The 20,101-nt window shown below is 45.0% G+C and overlaps 1 protein-coding gene across 2 annotated transcripts in view; it reads left to right on the forward strand.

The window, feature by feature from the left end:
• The window catches only part of LOC139263090 (ran-binding protein 17-like), a 918,854-nt gene that overhangs the window by 748,001 nt on the left and 150,752 nt on the right, over positions 1–20,101 (forward strand). For both annotated transcript variants that reach the window (XM_070878629.1, XM_070878630.1), the window contains one exon: positions 6,084–6,250. In XM_070878629.1, coding sequence (XP_070734730.1) covers positions 6,084–6,250 — 167 coding nt within the window. The remainder of the gene's footprint in view (positions 1–6,083; positions 6,251–20,101) is intronic.

A 20,101-nucleotide genomic window follows, 5' to 3' on the forward strand; every position in this document is an offset into this window, starting at 1 on the left:
CCCACGTGCAGAACACCACTAATTTATCTAGATTAACTGCCATTCACCAGAGTTCGGACCATTCTCCCGGCTCATCTAAATCTGCTTACAAAAATTTGTTTTCCTCCACAGTCCTAACACTTTCACAAATTTTCGAATCATCCGTGAATTTGCAGACTTTTCCCCCAACATCTTTATCTGGGTCATTTATGAAGATTGTGCCCAGATTTTTCTGGGGTTGTTGTAATCGCGTATTTACAGCGTAGGGACTCTTGAATTGTGCAAAAACAAAGAGGAAATTATGGAGCAAGTGAGTTACGTCTTTAATTATAATGTACTAGATTTTCCTGGGACTTTTGCGATGCCCGCTGTTACCTTCACCGAGAACAGTTCTAAGTCGTAGCTCCACCCCATTGAAATCGATGACAGTTACCATTCTCGTGCATTAACTCCAGTTTTCATGTCACTGACACTCGGACTTAAAAGTCATAGTCAAAGTGTCCTGGCAGCAGAGTGATATTGAATTTATAATACATAGAAGTAACAGCACGGAAATGGGGCATTTGGTCAACAGATGTCCCCGAGTTCATATTCCTCCCACCTTACTTCATCTAACCCTATCAGCATTCACTGAATCATACTTTTACTTTTAAATGATGCTGAAAATAATTTTGATTCCTTTCAAGAATACAAATAATAACAATCGCTGAGCTAAAGACATCGCAAAGAAAGGTGCTTCAGCAAAACACCTGAAGCTCGAGTAACAAGCTTGTGTTATTCTGGGTAAAAATAAACATCACCAACTGATGTACAGCCCTTTTAGAGTTCATCTGCTTCAGAGAACAGCATTCCTTGGCCGCTCTGCATACTTACAGCTCGAATAAAAATAAATCCAGAGAGATGAAATGCAGCACCGTTCCAACTCTAGATATTTTTCTATAATTGTAAAACATTCTTGCTATTGAGGGAGTGCAGCGAAGGTTCACCAGACTGATTCCCGGGATGGCAGGACTGACATATGAAGAAAAATTGGATCAACTTGGCTTATATGCACTGGAATTTAGAAGGATGAGAGGAGATCTCATCGAAGCATATCAAATTCTGATGGGATTGGACAGGTTAGATGCAGGAAGAATGTTCCCAATGTTGGGGAAGTCCAGAACCAGAGGTCACAGTCTTAGGATAAGGGATAAGCCATCTAAGAGATGAGGAGAAATGTTTTCACCCAGAGAGTTGTGAACCTGTGGAATTCTCTACCACAGAAAGTTGTTGAGTCCAGTTCGTTGGATATATTCAAAAGGGAATTAGATGTGACCCTTACGGCTAAAGGGATCAGGGCTTTGGAGAGAAGGCAGGAGTGGGGTACTGAAGTTGCATGATCAGCCATGATCATATTGAATGGTGATGCAGGATCGAAGGGCCGAATGGCCTGCTCCTGCACCTATTTTCTATGTCAAGCAGCTTAATGAAAATGATTGGTTCCTCCTTCTGTTCTGTCGAATATGATTTCTTAAGCTAGTTTACTATTTACAATGTTCTTATCAACTGTTCAAGCCATAGCTGGTAGCTGAGCATCCAACAGAGTGAAGACTGATCATCATTTCACACCACCACCACACCTTGGACGTTTATGTGAATCTCTCCTACGGTGTCTTTCAATGGCATCATGTCTTGAATGGTCCTTTGGCTCCTAACCTCTCTTTCTCTACTGCAACAACAACAACTTGCATTTATGTAGCACCTTCAATATAGTAAAATGTCCCAAAGAGCATCACAGGAGCATTATCAAACAAAATTTGACATAGAGCCACATAAGGAGATATTAGGACTTGGTCAAAGTGACAGGTTTGAATCAGCTCCTTAAAGGAGGAAAGAGAGATAGCGAGGCAGAGAGATTTAGAGAGGAAATTACAGCGATTAGGGCCCAGGCAGCTGAAGGCACGGCCATCAAAGATGGTGTGATTAAAATTAGGGATACGCAAGAGGCCAGAATTGGAGGAGTGCAGAGATCTTGTAGGTTTGCAGGGCTGGAGGAAGTTGCAGAGATGGGGAGGGTCAAGGCGAGGCCCTGTCGGGATTTGAAAACAAGGATGAGATTTTTAAAATCAAGGCGGTACCAGACCGGGTGTTAATGTAGGTCAGCGACCACAGTGGCAATGGGTGAGCGGGACCTAGTGCAAGTTTAGGATATGGGCAGCAGAGTTTTGGATGGGTTCAAGTTTATGGAGTAGAAAATGTTGTAAATACTCAGCAAGTCAGGCAGCACTATAGAGGGGGAAACTGGGTTTGGCACAACTGAGAGTGGAATGAGGGGGTTGTTGGCCCTCTGGTGAATTACTGGGTTCTGTCAGGAAGGAAAGGAGAGGGAGCAAGGGACTGACAGCATAGGGGAGGGGAGGGGGCAAGGGACTGACAGCACAGGGGAGGGAGGGGGCAAGGGACTGACAGCACAGGGGAGGGGAGGGGGCAAGGGACTGACAGCACAGGGGAGGGGGGTAGCAAGGGACTGACAGCACAGGGGAGGGGGGGGGGAGCCAGGGACTGACAGCACGGGGAGGGGAGGGGGCAAGGGACTGACAGCACAGGGGAGGGAGAAGGCAAAGGGATTGGCAGGACTGAGAGGAGGGGGCAAGGATCAGCAGGACTGAGGGGAGGGGGCAAGGGATTGACAGCACTGAGGGGAGGGGAGGAGGCAAGGGACTGACAGCACAGGGGAAGGGAGGGGGCAAGGGACTGACAGCACAGGGGAGGGAGAAGGCAAAGGGATCGTCAGGACTGAGGGGAGGGGGCAAGGGTCGGCAGGACTGAGGGGAGGGGGCAAGGGTCGGCAGGACTGAGGGGAGGGGGCAAAGGTCGGCAGGACTGAGGGTAGGGGGCAAGGGTCGTCAGCGCTGAGGGGAGGGGGCAAGGGTCGTCAGCACTGAGGGGAGGGGTGGGGGCAAGGGTCGTCAGCACTGAGGGGAGGGGTGGGGACAAGGGTCGTCAGCACTGAGGGGAGGGGGCAAGGGTCGTCAGCACTGAGGGGAGGGGGCAAGGGTCGTCAGCACTGAGGGGAGGGGAGGGGGGCAAGGGTCGTCAGCACTGAGGGGAGGGGAGGGGGGCAAGGGTCGTCAGCACTGAGGGGAGGGGTGGGGGCAAGGGTCGTCAGCACTGAGGGGAGGGGTAGGGACAAGGGTCGTCAGCACTGAGGGGAGGGGGCAAGGGTCGTCAGCACTGAGGGGAGGGGAGGGGGGCAAGAGTCGTCAGCACTGAGGGGAGGGGAGGGGGCAAGGGTCGTCAGCACTGAGGGGAGGGGGCAAGGATCGGCAGGACTGAGGGGAGGGGAGGGGGCATGGGTCATCAGCACTGAGGGGAGGGGACGGGAAGAGAGAGAGACCGACAACACTGAGGGTGGAGAGAGAGACCGACAACTCTGAGGGTGGGGAGAGAGACCGACAGCACTGAGGGTGGGGGTGGACAAGATTCCTGCAGCACTGTGGTGAGAACATGGACACACCTGAATTAACTGCAAACATTGAAAAGCAGGATACCAGGCAGATAGTTCTGGTAATGAACTCATTCCAGCAAGGCAGGGGTGACCATCTTGATTGCTGCTGGCTCTCTTGGGGCATGTTTTCCAGGCCACTGGTCCACGTCTTATTATTTACAACAAAAAAACACAGTGATCTATTGTTTCAGCTCCAGTGCATTCAAAGACTGACCATTGCTACTAATACAAGTTCAGGGAATCTGCCTTTAGTTTCCTTGATGTTGACTTTCTTGCTCCAGTCTCTGCTTTCTTATTTTTCCCCTCATGTCCTGAAAGTGCTGGCTCTCACTTGGTTACTCTCATTGGCCATCCTCACTGACGCAGCCATTCCCGTGTCTGAGCTTAGACAGTGAGTGTTGTGGGGGGCATTAAAGCTACTGCAATCTTGCCCCCTTCGTCACCACTTGCATGATAGTATTAGAAGCAGAACCCCTGTCTGATGTCTAATCCCTCTTTAACCCAAAGAAACTGAGGCGATTCTGCTCCGCGTTGGCTGAAAGTTTACTTTTTTTATGAATGCGTATCGGCAATGGACAGGAAACACAGAGATTCAAAATATTTTTGGGAAAGTAATACTAGATTGTTCCTCCCATTGTCCTGAGGCAATTAGTGCCATGGCAGTCTCCCAGGTTCTTTGAGGACCATATGGCCTATGACTTTGTGGTAGTGCCTTTGGCCTGTTTCCTTCTTCCAGCCGATTTCCTTATGGGTATAGGCTGAGTGGGTGAAGGTTTCCTGGCTAGAGGATGGGTATGTTTCTGTTTGTTTAGGAATCTCCTAATTGTATGGAGGGTGTTAAAAGAGGGAGGGGTAGCTTCTGTTAAAATTTTGAATCAAGGGGCAAATTGAGCCTCCTGTGCTCAGTAACTGGTTGTGTTCCCAAAGGAGTTAACCCAATACTCGCTGAGACAATTCACTGGAAAACAGGGGCCCCTCACAGCAATACTGACCAGCACAGCTCGATGAGCTGCAAGAAAGTGTTTCCCTCCCTTTGGTGCTCCATGCAACTAACACCAGTTGATACACCACTGGGGCATAGTTCAATCTCAACAAGTGGTAGTCAGCCTCTGACTAGCATTGAAAAAAACACCAAGCAGTCTACAGTCTGTTCTCAAAGGCTCATTTGAGACAAATTCCTCCTACTCTTCCATACCCCAACATCTAAACCACCACCCACAGGAGAACGACCAGAAACAGCCAATCACCCATACAGAGTGAGGAAAAAGATCCCAATCAGGAAGTTCCCCTCAGTTCTGGATCCAACTGAACCCCAGAAACCAAGAACAAACTGCTTCGACCCTTAAACTTGTATTGCCCTTAATGCAGGTACAACCACCCCAAAGAATCGCTAACGCTGTGGTGTCCAAACTATGACCCATGGGCTAAAGCTGCAGCCTGACAGGCCTTGGCCCCTGATGCTATAGGAGAACGAGGAGCGTGAGGGGAAGAGTGAGGTGCGCGAGGGGGAGGGTGAGGTGCGCGAGTGGGAGGGTGAGGTGCGCAAGGGGGAGAGTGAGGAGCACGAGGGGGAGAACAAGGAGGAGCGCGAGGAGCACGAGGGGGAGAGCGAGGAGCGCGAGGGGAAGAGTGAGGAGCAGGGGAGCGAGGAGCATGAGAGCGAGGAGCACGAGGAGCAGGAGAGGGAGTGTGAGGAGCGCGAGGGGGAGAGTGAGGAGCAGGAGGGGGAGAGCGACGAGTGCAAGGGGGAGAGCGAGGAGCGCGAGGGGGAGAGAACCGGGAGAGAGTGGGGACTCCAGGGGGAGAGTGGGGAGTACCAGGGGGAGAGTGGGGAGTACCAGGGGGAGAGTGGGGAGAAACAGAGGAAGAGTGAGGAGTACCAGAGATGAAATGCTGAGTACTGGAGAGTGGGGAGCAGAAGTAAGTTGAGCAGGGAACAGGCAACTGGAATGAAGACAAGGAATACAATGTCTGCTGCTCTATGGATCGTGTTGTTACTGGTGTGCAGAATCTTTTGACATGCAAAATATTTACTGCAAAATGCATAGAAAATGCTCTGTTTCAATAAGAATCCTCATTGCAATCAATTAAATGTCAAAATGTCTTTAAATGTCTGCACTCAATAACTACTGGTTACAGGGTAACAGGCTGCTTTAATTGAATTTGCTATCTTGGGGTGAGTAACACAAGTAGTGTCTTCAGTGAAATGCTCTTGAATTTGGTGTTCTGGTTTGTCATTGTTTATATGTTGCTGGGGCTCCATGGTAAACAATTGAAGCCCATAACAAGAAACACCTCGGATATCACTGTCCTAATGTACTCCCCTGCTGCTCCTGTAATTAACATCTGTAGGCCCCTACATGCCTAGAGTTACAATCCCAGCAGTTATGCTGAACTCACTGGAGTTTGTGAGGTGAGTGGGAGGGCACCTCATTCGCATAGAACACCAATTCCGGTGTATCTGCGGCGCCAGCCGAGTCAGGGCCATGTCCCCCGCCCCAACCCCAGACATAGTCCTGAACAAGGGGTCCGATCGGCAAAAATAGATGTTTTAAGAATGCCAGGCTAGGGGCCTGGACCCCTCCAGGTCACTCATTGTCTCACTCTCTCCCTGCAGATATGGAGATCTCGTCTGCTTGCTGTGCAAGTTTGGATTATGTCGTCACATACCTCTTCAAGCAGCTGGCGAAAAGCAGCAAAAAGGCTCTGAGACTGAGACAGGTGGCACAAGAAGGGGAACGATTACTGTGCACCATGCAGCAGAACCCAGAGCTTCTACAACAGGTAACTGGTCTTTGCTCCCTGCAGTGGAAACTGCTAATCAGATTATATGGAAAAGTGCCAGCATCATACTGGTCCTTTATACCAGATAACTAACATGGGATGGTCCTTTTACACTTTACAAATGCCTGTTAATGGACATCCCTGCTAGTGAGGACATTTATCATCAAGGAACATGTGTTCAGTCATCTTTTATTCCCTTGCAGTGTTTGCTTATGAAGAGTGATTGGATTTTCTTATATCAAGAAACTTAAGGCACCACAGATGTTGAAAAGAGTAAGATACATAGCAAGTTCAAAGGCTCTAGATTATAGGAGGAATGAAAGACAGAGATGTGTTCCATATTTTTGAGATCCTGGGAACAAATGAGTTGCAATAGGAAATGGTGCAATGAGTCTTGCTTTCAACACAGTGACAATGCAAGGAAGAGAAAACATTTGGAGGGCAATGTATTTGGAGCTTGATAGTAACAAGAAAGGGAAGTTCAGGAAAGCACTAACCAAAACTGCATTGAAGAAATAGAAAGGTTGCAATAAAGAGAGAGATTGAGGTTAGAGATGAGAGAAGGATTGTCTATTACAGGTTTTTTCACGTATCCCGCCCAGGATTGTGAGACACCGTAGAAGAACCTCCCCAGATATGGGAGCAGTCCTCCAAGTCTTGGACCTATTTCACATCTTAAAGAGATATGAGTTGTTAAGGGGTACTATTTGGCACAAGTTAAGGGAGCATCTTTTCTTATCACAACTTTCTGACTCAGAGGAGAGAGTACGACCAACTGGCCAAGATGACATCCCCCGATACTTTTGTTGTCTATCTGTGGTTGCCAAGATTCACTGGCAGATCACATAGAATACAATTAAAAGACTTCTGCTGTGTTATGGCCAATATTATTAATTTTGAATATACTGGTTTTTTTATGTCCTCTTTTCTATTTCCCACGGATGAGAATCCATTATTTATACAAACGCTGTTCTATTTAAAGAAAATAGTAGATTTTTAAAAATACAAATCTGCTTCCAGGATGATGAATTTTTAAACGAGAAATAAAACAGTGTGGCATTTGCATTCAGCACAGTGTCTACAAAGCCCGAGTCCATCATACGGGGTCAGCAAAAACTAATTTGTATCTCTCTGCAGTTTTTTGTGCTCCTCAGGATTTAAGCTCACTATAATTTCCGCTTGTGCTGATTATAGGGTACTTTCACGAGATGACATGCACATTTGACTGCTGTGCGGTTTGGAAACTTACATTGTTGCTGGAAGTAGTGCATTGAGGAGTGCTACTAATGATAGCCCTTGTAGTAATGTCATCTATTAAATAGAATCACATAGAAATTACAACATGGAAACAGGCTGCGTGACCCAACCAGTCCATGTCGGTGTTTATCCTCCACATGAGCTGCAGTCCTCATCCCGCCCATGTGCCTGCCCTGTTCCCATGTCCTTGTAGCCACCTATCTAACCTATCGATAAATGTTGACATGGTCTCTGCTTCGGTCACTAACTCCTGTAGTGCATTCTATAGCCTCACAACTCTCTGTGTAAAGATATTTCTCCTGCTCTCTGTCTTAAATCTCTTACCTTTAATCTTGTCTATGTCTCCTTCTTGTAGATCCCACAATTACTGGAAACATAAGAGATGGGATCAGCAGTAGGCCATACGGCTCCTCGAGCCTGCTCCGCCATTCAATAACTTCATGGCTGATTTTCTACCTCAACTCCACTTCCTTTAGATCTATATCCAAATCATTGATGTACACAGTGAACAGAAGTGGTCCCAGAACAGAACCCTGTGGGATTCCATTACCCAGTTTCAACCACTCTGAGAAATTGTCCTTAACTCCTACATTCTGTTTTCTCTCTTCCAACCAGTTTTTAATCCTATTTGCCACCCTCTGCCTAATTCTATGACCCTTAATATTCTTCAATACTATTAGAGAGAATTTTTTGTTTTGTCGTTATTTTGTTTCTCCTAGGAGACAGCGTTACTAGGAGGGAGTAGGTGGCTGGGCGTGGGGACGGATGTGGCATACCACGTCTACTTTACAGGGCATTTGCTTGAAGGAATGGTATGGTCAAGGAGAGCGTTACACAGGCAGAAGTGGTTAAAACTCAGTGCTTACATGCAGCAGCTCCTGTGTTCCCTGTGTAGACATGGCCACCTGGCTAAAGCACTACTAACTGCTGCATTCGTGATCTTTTAGCCGACTGAGAGTCTGGTCATATGTCTCCAGTGTTGTGGAGGGTGCCCAAAAGGAATATTAAGGGCCAGAGCTCATCCTTGCGTGGTTTTAAAGCTACATGACCATTACGAGCTTTTCATTGAAATCAATAGGACTCACCAAAATGAGTAGCTCCAGCAAAAAATTCCCGATTTTAAATCCATTTTGTTTTTGAGATATTGCAGAGGGAAGTTTAATGTATTATATTGAAATTGATCGCTTTTTATCTCCATTATGTTGTCATTGTTGGTCTACGTGTTAGAAGATCAGAGCCAACATCCACTTTCTTCATACTGATTATAAATTGTTTCTCCAGCTTTTATGAGATTTTTGTAAGAAGAAGACTTCACATTGAGAGAAAAATCATTTCCGTCTAAATTGTGTTTTTAGTAATTTTGGGAAAAGCTGGAAATGCAGAGCCGACCGGGAACACCTGAGGGAGAAAGGCCAATGTTTGGGGTGGAGCCCCTTTGTTGGAACTGTTCAGATGAAGGGACTTGTGGGCGAAATTAAAAATCATGCACGGAATGGCTTGGAATTTGACGCCAAGGGAATTAAACACGATGATTAACCAATCTCACTCTTTCAGATGTTGACGAACCTGCACCCAGCATTTTCTCTCGCTCCTGTATTTCAGATTTCCAGCAGTCAGTTTTTCTTTTTATTTCTAGCTTACTCCATAGCTGAACCCAGAATTTTAGTGCCCGTTCACTCCCATGCAAAAGCAAGTTGTTGTCTAGAAAATTCCATTCATCTTCCAAAATTCGATGGATTATGGATCAGTTCCTGCAGATTGGAGGGTGGCAAATGTAACCCCACTATTTAAAAAAGGAGGGAGAGAGAAAACGGGGAACTACAGGCCGGTTAGCCTGACATCAGTAGTAGGTAAAATGCTGGAGTCTGTTATAAAGGATGTGATAACGGAACATTTAGATAATATCAATGGGATAAACAAAGTCAACATGGATTTATGAAAGGAAAATCATGTTTGACAAATCTACTGGAGTTTTTTGAAGTTGTAACTGATAAAATTGATAAGGGAGAACCAGTGGATGTGATGTATTTGGATTTTCTGAAGGCCTTTGATAAAGTCTCACATAAGAGGTTAGTGTGCAAAATTAAAGCACATAGGATTGGGGGTAATGTATTGGCATGAATTGAAAATTGGTTAACTGACAGGAAACAGAGTGTAGGCATAAACGGGTCTTTTTCAGGGTGGCAGGCAGTGGCTAGTGGGGTACCACAGGGATCAGTGCTTGGGCCCCAGCTATTCACAATATATATAAATGATTTGGATGAGGAAACCAAATGTAATATTTCCAAGTTTTTTGACGACACAAAACTAGGTGGGATTGTGAGTTGTGAGGAGGATGCAAAGATGCTGCAAGGCAATTTCGGTAGTTTGAGTGAGTGGGCAAACACATGGCCGATGCAGTATAACGTGGATAAATGTGAAGTTATCCTCTTTGGTAGGAAAAACATAAGGACAAAGTATTACTTAAATGGTGATGGCTTGGGAAGTGTCAATGTACAGCGGGACCTGGGTATCCTTGTACACCAGTCATTGAAAGCAAACATGCAGGTGCAGCAAACATTTAGGAAGGCAAATGGTCTGTTGACCTTCATTGCAAGAGGATTTGAGTACAGGAGCAAGGATGTCTTATTACAGTTATACAGAGTCTTGTTGAGACTGCACCTGGAGTATTGTGTGCAGTTTTGGTCGACCTAAGAAAGGATATACTTGCCATAGAGGGAGTGCAGCGAAGGTTCACCAGACTGATTCCTGGGATGTCGGGACTGTCGTATGAGGAGAGATTGGGTCGACTAGGCCTGTATTCACTAGAGTTTAGAAGAATGAGAGGAGATCTCATTGAAACGTATAAAATTCTGACTGGGTTGGATAGACTGGATACGGGAAGGATGTTTCCTCTGGCTAGGAAGTCTAGAACAAGGGGTCACAGTCTCAGGATACAGGGTAGGAAATTTAGGACCGAGATGAGGAGAAATGTTTTCACTCAGAGGGTGGTGAACCTGTGGAATTCTCGACCACAGAAGGCTGTAGAGGCCACGTCACTGAATATATTTGAGGGAAATAGATAGATTTCTAGAAACAAAAGGCATCAAGGGGTATGAGGAAAATGCGGGAATATGGTGTTGAGATAGATGATCAGCCATGATCATATTTAATGGCGGAGCAGACTCGAAGGGCCTAATGGCCTACTACTGCTCCTATTTTCTATGTTTCTATGTTTCTATCCTTGTATAAAATTCCAAACAGCCAACTCTCTTTTATTCTTCTTTATGATATAGAATTATAGAGGAGAGGATGCTTTTATTCACTCTTGTTACATAGAATTCCAGCAAACCAAACTCCCTCTGCTTAGCGGCATTGGATAGGATTCCAGTTACACAAGTCCCTTCTAATTATTCCGATGACATAGACTTCCCAAGGAACAAACTCTGTCTGTTTGCTCCTTATTACTATTTTGGGTTTTACACTAGATATTTTCCTTGGGTTCAGCATCACAGACCATTCCCGTAAGCGAACCTGCGCTCCCTACTACTACAACAACAACAGCTTGCATTTATATAGCACCTTTAATGTAGTAACACATCGCAAGGGGCTTCACAGGAGTGTCATGAAACAAAATGTTGGCACCAAGCCATATAAGGAGATAGTAGGACAGGTGACAAGAGATAAATCTTAAGGAGCATCTTAATGAAAGAGAGAGAGATGGAGAAGTTCAGCAGGTGAATTCCAAAGCTTAGGGTTCAGGCATCTGAGGGAACGGCTGTCAATGTTGGAGCAATAAAAATTGGGGATGCGCAAGAGGCTAGAATTAAAAGAGCACCGAGATCTTGGAGGGTTTTCGGGCTGGAGGAGGTGTTGGAGAAAGGGAAGGGTGAGGCCATGGAGGGCCTTTAAAATAAGGATAAGAACTTTAAAATCGAGACTTTGTTGGACCAGGAGATCAATGTTGGTCAGTGAACACAGGGGTGATAGGTGATACTGAATACAGGCAGCAGAGTTTTGATGAGCTCAAGTTTATAGAGGATGCTTGTCCAATATCAACAACAACTTTTATTTATATAGCGCCTTTAACGTAGTAAAATGTCCCAAGGCAGTGTTATAAGACAAAACAGATAAACTTGACACCGAGCCACATGAGAAGCAATTACGGCAGATGACCAAAAGCTTGGTTAAAGAGGTAGGTTTTAAGGAGTGTCTTACAGGAGAAAAGAGGAGGTAGAGAGACGGAGAGGTTTAGGGAGGGAGTTCCAGAGCCTAGGGCCCAAGGAGCTGAAGGCACGGCCACCAATGGTTGAGCGATTATAATCAGGGATACTCAAGAGGGCAGAATTTGAGGAGCACAGATATCTCGGGGGGGGGGGGGTGTGGGGGTGGGGGGGGCGGGGGGGAGGGCGGTTGTGAGGCTGAAGGAGATTGCAGAGATAGGGAGGGGCGAGGCCATGGAGGGATTTATAAACGAGGATGAGAATTTTGAAATCGAGGCATTGCTTAACTGGGAGCCAATGTAGGTCAGTGAGCACAGGAGTGATGGGTGATTGTGACTTGGTGCGAGTTAGGACACGGGCAGCCGAGTTTTGGATAACCTCAAGTTTACATAGTGTAGAATGTGGGAGGCCAGCCAGGAGTGAGTTGGAGTAGTCAAGTCTAGAGGTAACAAAGGCATGGATGAGAGTTTCAGCAGCAGATGAGCTGAGGCGGAGGCGGGCAATGTTACGGAGATGGAAATAGGCAGTTTTAGTTATGTCGCGGATATATGGTCGGAAGCTCATTTCAGGGTCAATATGACGCCTAGGTTGCGAACAGTCTGATTTAGCCTCAGAGAGATGCTAGGGAGATGGATGGAGTCAGTGGCTAGGGAACGCAGTTTGTGGCGGGGACCAAAGATAATGGCTTCGGTCTTCTCAATATTTAATTGGAAAATATTTCTGCTCATCCAGTACTGGATGTCGGACAAGCAGTTTGACAATTTAGAGACCATGGAGGGGTCAAGAGAAGTGGTGGTGAGGTAGAGCTGGGAGTCGTCAGCGTACATGTCTAAGTAAATGTAGCAAGCCCCCGGGGTACAACAGAGTACCATTGTTACCATTTTCCAGCATACTTTACCACATGTTCTCCTTGAGTTCAGTGGGTGGCAGAATAAACACTCTTATCAGACAGTGTCTTAGGGTATAAACTGCTAGTCAGATTTATTGAACAGTAAGCAAATAAAACAGTTTTACGATAATGGCAGATTTGACTATTCTGTTCATAATATTGAAACAACAAAGGCATTCACCACAAAACTGGTCCATGAAACACAATCCTTTACATTGCTTTTCGCCAGCATGGAAACTCCCCTATCACTGTCAGCTTCAGAATGACTGTCGATTGTGAGAAGATCAGCCATAGATATACCATAGAAACATAGAAAATAGGTGCAGGAGTAGGCCATTCGGCCCTACGAGCCTGCGCCACCATTCAATAAGATCAGGCTGATCATTCCCTCAGTACCCCTTTCCTGCTTTCTCTCCATACCCCTTGATCCCCTTAGCCGTAAGGGCCATCTCTAACTCCCTCTTGAATATATCCAATGAACTGGCATCAATAACTCTCTGCGGCAGGGAATTCCACAGGTTAACAAATCTGAGTGAAGAAGTTTCTCCTCATCTCAGTCCTAAATGGCCTACCCCTTATCCTAAGACTGTGTCCCCTGGTTCTGGACTTCCCCAACATCGGGAACAATCTACCCGCATCTAACCTGTCCAATCCTGTCAGAATCTTGTATGTTTCTATAAGATCCCCTCTCATCCTTCTAAACTCCAATGTATAAAGGCCCGGTTAATCCAGTCTCTCCTCATATGTCAGTCCGCCATCCCGGGAATCAGTCTGGTGAACCTTCGCTGCACTCCCTCAATAGCAAGAATGTCCTTCCTCAGATTAGGAGACCAAAACTGAACACAATATTCCAGGTGAGGCCTCATCAAGGCCCTGTACAACTGCAGTAAGACCCTCCCCCACTCCTATACTCAAATCCCCTAGCTATGAAGGCCAACATACCATTTGCCTTCTTCACCGCCTACTGTATGCCAACTTTCAATGATTGATGAACCATGACACCCAGGTCTCCCCTTTTCCTAATCTGCCACCATTCAGATAATATTCTGTCTTCGCGTTTTTGCCCCCAAAGTGGATAACCTCACATTTATCCGCATTATACTGCATCTGCCATGCATTTGACCACTCACCTAACCTGTCCAAGTCACCCTGCAGCCTCTTAGCGTCCCCCTTACAGCTCACACCGCCACCCAGTTTAGTGTCATCTGAAAACTTGTAGATATTACACTCAATTCCATCATCCAAATCATTGATGTATATTGTAAATAGCTGGGGTCCCAGCACTGAGTCCTGCGGTACTCCACTAGTCACTGCCTGCCATTCTGCAAAGGACCCGTTCATCCCGACTCTCTGCTTCCTGTCTGCCAACCAGTTCTCTATCCACGTCAGTATGTTACCCCCAATACCATGTGCTTTGATTTTGCACACTAATCTCTTGTGTGGGACCTTATCGAAAGCCTTTTGAAAATCCAAATACACCACATCCACTGGTTCTCCCTTGTCCACTCGACTAGTTACATCCTCAAAAAATTCCAGAAGATTTGTCAAGCATGATTTCCCCTTCATAAATCCATGCTGACTTAGACCGATCCTGTCACTGCTTTCCAAATGCGCTGCTATTTCATCCTTAATATTTGATTCCAACATTTTCCCCACTACTGATGTCAGGCTAACCGGTCTATAATTACCTGCTTTTTCTCTCTCCCTCCCTTTTTAAAAAGTGGTGTTACATTAGCAACTCTCCAGTCCATATGAACTGATCCAGAGTCGATAGACTGTTGGAAAATGATCACCGATGCACCCACTATTTCTAGGGCCACTTCCTTAAGTACTCTGGGATGCAGGCAATCAGGCCCTGGGGATTTATCGGCCTTCAATCCCATCAATTTCCCGAACACAATTTCCCGCCTAATAAGGATATCCTTCAGTTCCTCCTTCTCACTAGACCCTCGGTCCCCTAGTACTTCCGGATGGTTATTTGTGTCTTCCATAGTGAAGACAGACCAAAGTATTTGTTCAATTGGTCTGCTATTTCTTTGTTCCCCATTATAAATTCACCTGAATCCGACTGCAAGGGACCTGTGTTTGTCTTCACATATCTATAGAAGCTTTTGCAGTCAGTTTTTATGTTCTGGCAAGCTTCTTCTCGTACTCTATTTTCCCCCTTTTCATTAATCCCTTTGTCCAATTCTGATGAATTCTAAATTTCTCTCAGTCCTCAGGTTTGCTGCTTTTTCTGGCCAATTTATATGCCTCTTCCTTGGATTTAACACTCTCCTTAATTTCCCTTGTTAGCCACGGTTGAGCTACCTTCCCCGTTTTATTTTTGCTCCAGACAGGGATGCCCAATTGCTGAAGTTCATCCATGTGATCTTTAAATGTTTGCCATTGCCTATCCACCGTCAACCCTTTAAGAATCATTTGCTAGACTATTCTAGCCAATTCACACCTCAAACCATCGAAGTTACCTTCCCTTAAGTTCAGGTCCCTAGTTTCTGAATTAACTGTGTCACTCTCCAGCCTAATAAAGAATTCTACCATATTATGGTCACTCTTCCCCAAGGGGTCTCGCACAACAAGATTGCTAATTAGTCCTTTCTCATTACACATCACCCAATCTAGGATGGCCAGCTCCCTAGTTGGTTCCTCGACATATTGGTCTCGAAAACCATCCCTAATACACTCCACGAAATCCTCCTCCACCGCATTGTTACCAGTTTGGTTAGCCCAATCAATATGTAGATTAAAGTCACCCATGATAACTGCTGTACCTTTACTACTACTGCTTGGTGGTCTGTACACAACTCCCTGCGTTTTCTGCCCCTTGATATTCCGTAGCTCCACCCATACTGATTCCACATCATCCAAGCTAATGTCCTTTCTTACTATTGCATTAATTTCCTCTTTAACCAGAAATGCCACCCCGCCTCCTTTTTCTTTCTGTCTATCCTTCCTAAATGTTGAATACCCTTGGATGTTGAATACCCATTCAAACTCCTTTGCAGATACACCAAAACAAAGGAAATTAAAAGTGTATCTCTCATAACTACATTGGGTGGTCCGCCATTCACACGATGTAAAACATAGCTTGCCCACATAGATGCAGCTGCCAGTTACAGTAGGATTAAGGGCCTGATGGGCCTGGGACAAACTGATCCAAATGAGCCTATAGTTATGTTTGTTCATGTTCATTACATTCCGTGTATGATTCTAATTCTGAGTATGAAAACATAGGCCAGTATATTCAACAGTGAAAGAATATTTTCTGTATCAAGTAGGTATACTGGTTCTGATAACATTGCAATACTAGGGGCTCAAAATTGGCCAGGAGTTGCTCTGTGTTTTTTCTGGAGTATCTTAAAAATCCCCATTTTGCACATTCAGTTTGCACCAGTGTAAGTGAGTTAGGATTGTTTTCGTTTTTTTTTGCAAAAGTGGGCGTTACCAGCCACCTACGCACATTTTGGCTATTTAGGCCACTTTGGCCAGCTAATAGTTATTCCAAACTAACTTAGGCCAGCGAATGTGGCCGCTTGTGAAAACCCTTGCGGAGAGTTAAGAAATCAGCACAGGTAGGTGCATCGGAGGCCAGCAGAACTTAATAAGTTGACTAAAGAATGTGAATAGGATCAAACAGCTATACAGGACATCATATGACAAACTTCGCAAAGTTAATTTACTGTACAACAGTAGCATTCATGGAAGCTTAAACTACAAAATGAAAGAAGTTAAAGATAGTTTGAATTAAATTGATCTAATCTCTCAACTAATTTGAACAACTATTTGTTTGCAGTAATTATACTGGGCCAAAATTGAGCCCATATTATCTAAATAAAGTCTACTTCAATAAATAAGATATATTCTCAGTGTTCCTCCGTCACTTATGTTCTTCTTTCACAATAGCACCAGGTAAATAGGCTTGCCAAATGGTCACCACTATTCACAATGGACAAAACTTATTTACATAATTTTTTCAAAATATCCAAATAAAAAATAGAAGTAAGCCCTACCCTACCTTCATCTTCAGCCTGGGAAGGCAGTGGGCTGGCCTGTGCGGTAGGCCACTCGGCCTGGGATAGGGGGCGGGATGCACCAGCAGCCGGTATGATGATGATGATGATGCTGATGATCGGGTCCCATGCTGCAGCATGCACACGGAGAGGCTGGGGAAGGAGCTACCACTCCAACACGCATATGCAGACGTCCCGGCACTGTTTTCAGCACGGGATGCTGGCTCCGCCCCCGATCCGACAGGCCACGTTGCGTGAAGACCCGGGAGACGCCGGACAGCGGCCAAAGTGGGGATCGATTTTTTCCGGAGCACTTTTCAACACAGTAGAGCGGTGCCTCTCTGGTGAGTGCGCTGAAAAAATGGGTTGGGCCAATTTTGAGCCCTATAAATTTATGCAAATTTCTCTCAATAACATGTGAAATAAAACAGGCTAGTACATATCCTGTTCTGTATATAGGTACATCAGTGTATATAGATACTTCCGTATAAAGGTATAAACAAGTGAATTTATTTTCCTCGGTCTTGTTTTACCTCTCATTGTCTATTCTATTCAGCCTATTTGGGAGGCCTTATATTGTTTTTCCGACATTTATTTGGTGGGCCTATGTTCTTTGGTGGGCCTGGGGCTACATAGAAACATAGAAACATAGAAAATAGGTGCAGGAGTAGGCCATTCAGCCCTTCTAGCCTGCACCGCCATTCAATGAGTTCATGGCTGAACATGAAACTTCAGTACCCCCTTCCTGCTTTCTCGCCATAACCCTTGATCCCCCGAGTAGTAAGGACTTCATCTAACTCCCTTTTGAATATATTTAGTGAATTGGCCTCAACTACTTTCTGTGGTAGAGAATTCCACAGGTTCACCACTCTCTGGGTGAAGAAGTTTCTCCTCATCTCGGTCCTAAATGGCTTACCCCTTATCCTCAGACTGTGACCCCTGGTTCTGGACTTCCCCAACATTGGGAACATTCTTTCTGCATCTAACCTGTCTAAACCCGTCAGAATTTTAAACGTTTCTATGAGATCCCCTCTCATTCTTCTGAACTCCAGTGAATACAAGCCCAGTTGATCCAATCTTTCTTGATAGGTCAGTCCCGCCATCCCGGGAATCAGTCTGGTGAACCTTCGCTGCACTCCCTCAATAGCAAGAATGTCCTTCCTCAAGTTAGGAGACCAAAACTGTACACAATACTCCAGGTGTGGCCTCACCAAGGCCCTGTACAACTGTAGCAACACCTCCCTGCCCCTGTATTCAAATCCCCTCGCTATGAAGGCCAACATGCCATTTGCTTTCTTAACCGCCTGCTGTACCTGCATGCCAACCTTCAATGACTGATGTACCATGACACCCAGGTCTCGTTGCACCTTCCCTTTTCCTAATCTGTCACCATTCAGATAATAGTCTGTCTCTCTGTTTTTACCACCAAAGTGGATAACCTCACATTTATCCACATTATACTTCATCTGCCATGCATTTGCCCACTCACCTAACCTATCCAAGTCACTCTGCAGCCTAATAGCATCCTCCTCGCAGCTCACACTGCCACCCAACTTAGTATCATCTGCAAATTTGGAGATACTGCATTTAATCCCCTCGTCTAAATCATTAATGTACAATGTAAACAGCTGGGGCCCCAGCACAGAACCTTGCGGCACTCCACTAGTCACTGCCTGCCATTCTGAAAAGTACCCGTTTACTCCTACTCTTTGCTTCCTGTCTGACAACCAGTTCTCAATCCACATCAGCACACTACCCCCAATCCCATGTGCTTTAACTTTGCACATTAATCTCTTGTGTGGGACCTTGTCGAAAGCCTTCTGAAAGTCCAAATATACCACATCAACTGGTTCTCCTTTGTCCACTTTACTGGAAACATCCTCAAAAAATTCCAGAAGATTTGTCAAGCATGATTTCCCTTTCACAAATCCATGCTGACTTGGACCTATCATGTCACCATTTTCCAGATGCACTGCTACAGCTCCATCCGCCCCATGGTTAGTCCACCACTGCTGATCATAATTCGCTGCATCAAAAAAAAGATTCTAATTTCCCCTCTGGTGCTTTTGCCAATTATCTATTGTATAAAATCTCAAAGATGCAAACCTAGTTCTAATCACTCCCATTAGATTGAATTCCAATGGACCATACCACTTCCCATTGACTCCTATTATATGGAATCCCAATGGATCAAGTTACCTACCAGTCATTTTTGTTAAATGCTATTCCAGTAGACTAAACTCCTTGTCACCCATTCCCATTATATAAAGAATTCCAGTCCACCTCCTAAAGTGAGTGTTTCCAGCTATCTGATTTAATACTATAACACTAAACGCAACATATTCACTGTGAAGTTTTACCTCGAGATATTAATAGATTTAAAATTCTAATAATTTTGTGTCAAATATGTTTTCACTGTTGAATGCTTTCCTGTTATGAGACTGAATTACTCAATGAATTATTAAGTGGGCTGTGATACAGACATTTGCAAATTGACCATTGTTATCTGTAGTTTAACGAAGTCCTGGCCCTGGATTAAAATGTCTCGGCAGACTCGCTATGGATTTATCAAATTTGGCTTTTTTCCGTGTTCCTAAAGATTTTTTATCAGAGGAAAATTCTTTATTGTCCTTTTATATTTGACTTTAACATGGCAGCTATATAATACAGTTCTGCACTAGAGAGAGCAGCTGAAGTGTGGTTTGCCCGTCATGTAGTTGGCTGACTTCTGTAAGGATTGGGAACAAAGAAAGTAGCACCAAGAGTCCCAAATGTGTCCATTTTTGGTGTGTTCATGTCACTGCAGCCTGACTGAAAAGTTGTCGGTTTAACAGACCAGATGTTAGCCACGCTGGTGTGGAGCAAGAACTGATAAACCACCTTGTGATATGAATGATGAATCATGGATGTCAGTTTGTTGTATATTCTGCCAATCTGTGTTAATGAGTGGCTTTAATCGGTGGTATAATATTTAAAAATTGACAGAAACTTGCCACTGGATCTTTCAGGAGCAGGACCGAGACAAGTAAATTCTTTTTAGCTTTAATCTCTTAACGGTGATCACTCCTGGGGGTTGGTAGAGAAAATCCTTCATGTTGAGTGCTCCCTTTTAGAATATTCAATTATTAATAACATTGGTCTCTCGTACTCAGCATAAATATGATTAGAATTAGCACTAATCATGTCATATTGAGCGCCTCTTATGTCAGCTATTCAGCATAGCAGTACCTGACATCATCTCCCGAGGTCACAGACAACTTTGACCTTTTTCCTCATACACAGTTTTTCTGCCGTCTCGGAAGCTCTCCTGAATTGATTTCAAATTTTGACTCTTCCCTTTATGAGGCAGTAAAATTGATAATTATTCAGATGGGAGCTGAACGTTGAGTGAAAAATCAATGTCACCAGCTCTCTGTTGTGTATAAAATTACTTCTGAGTTGCTGGACGGAATGGATGTCCAAGATAAAAGCAGCAGGCAGGGGATCATGGAGA

This window comes from Pristiophorus japonicus, chromosome 4 (genome assembly GCF_044704955.1).
Source record: "Pristiophorus japonicus isolate sPriJap1 chromosome 4, sPriJap1.hap1, whole genome shotgun sequence".
Classification (NCBI taxonomy): Eukaryota; Metazoa; Chordata; class Chondrichthyes; family Pristiophoridae; genus Pristiophorus; species Pristiophorus japonicus.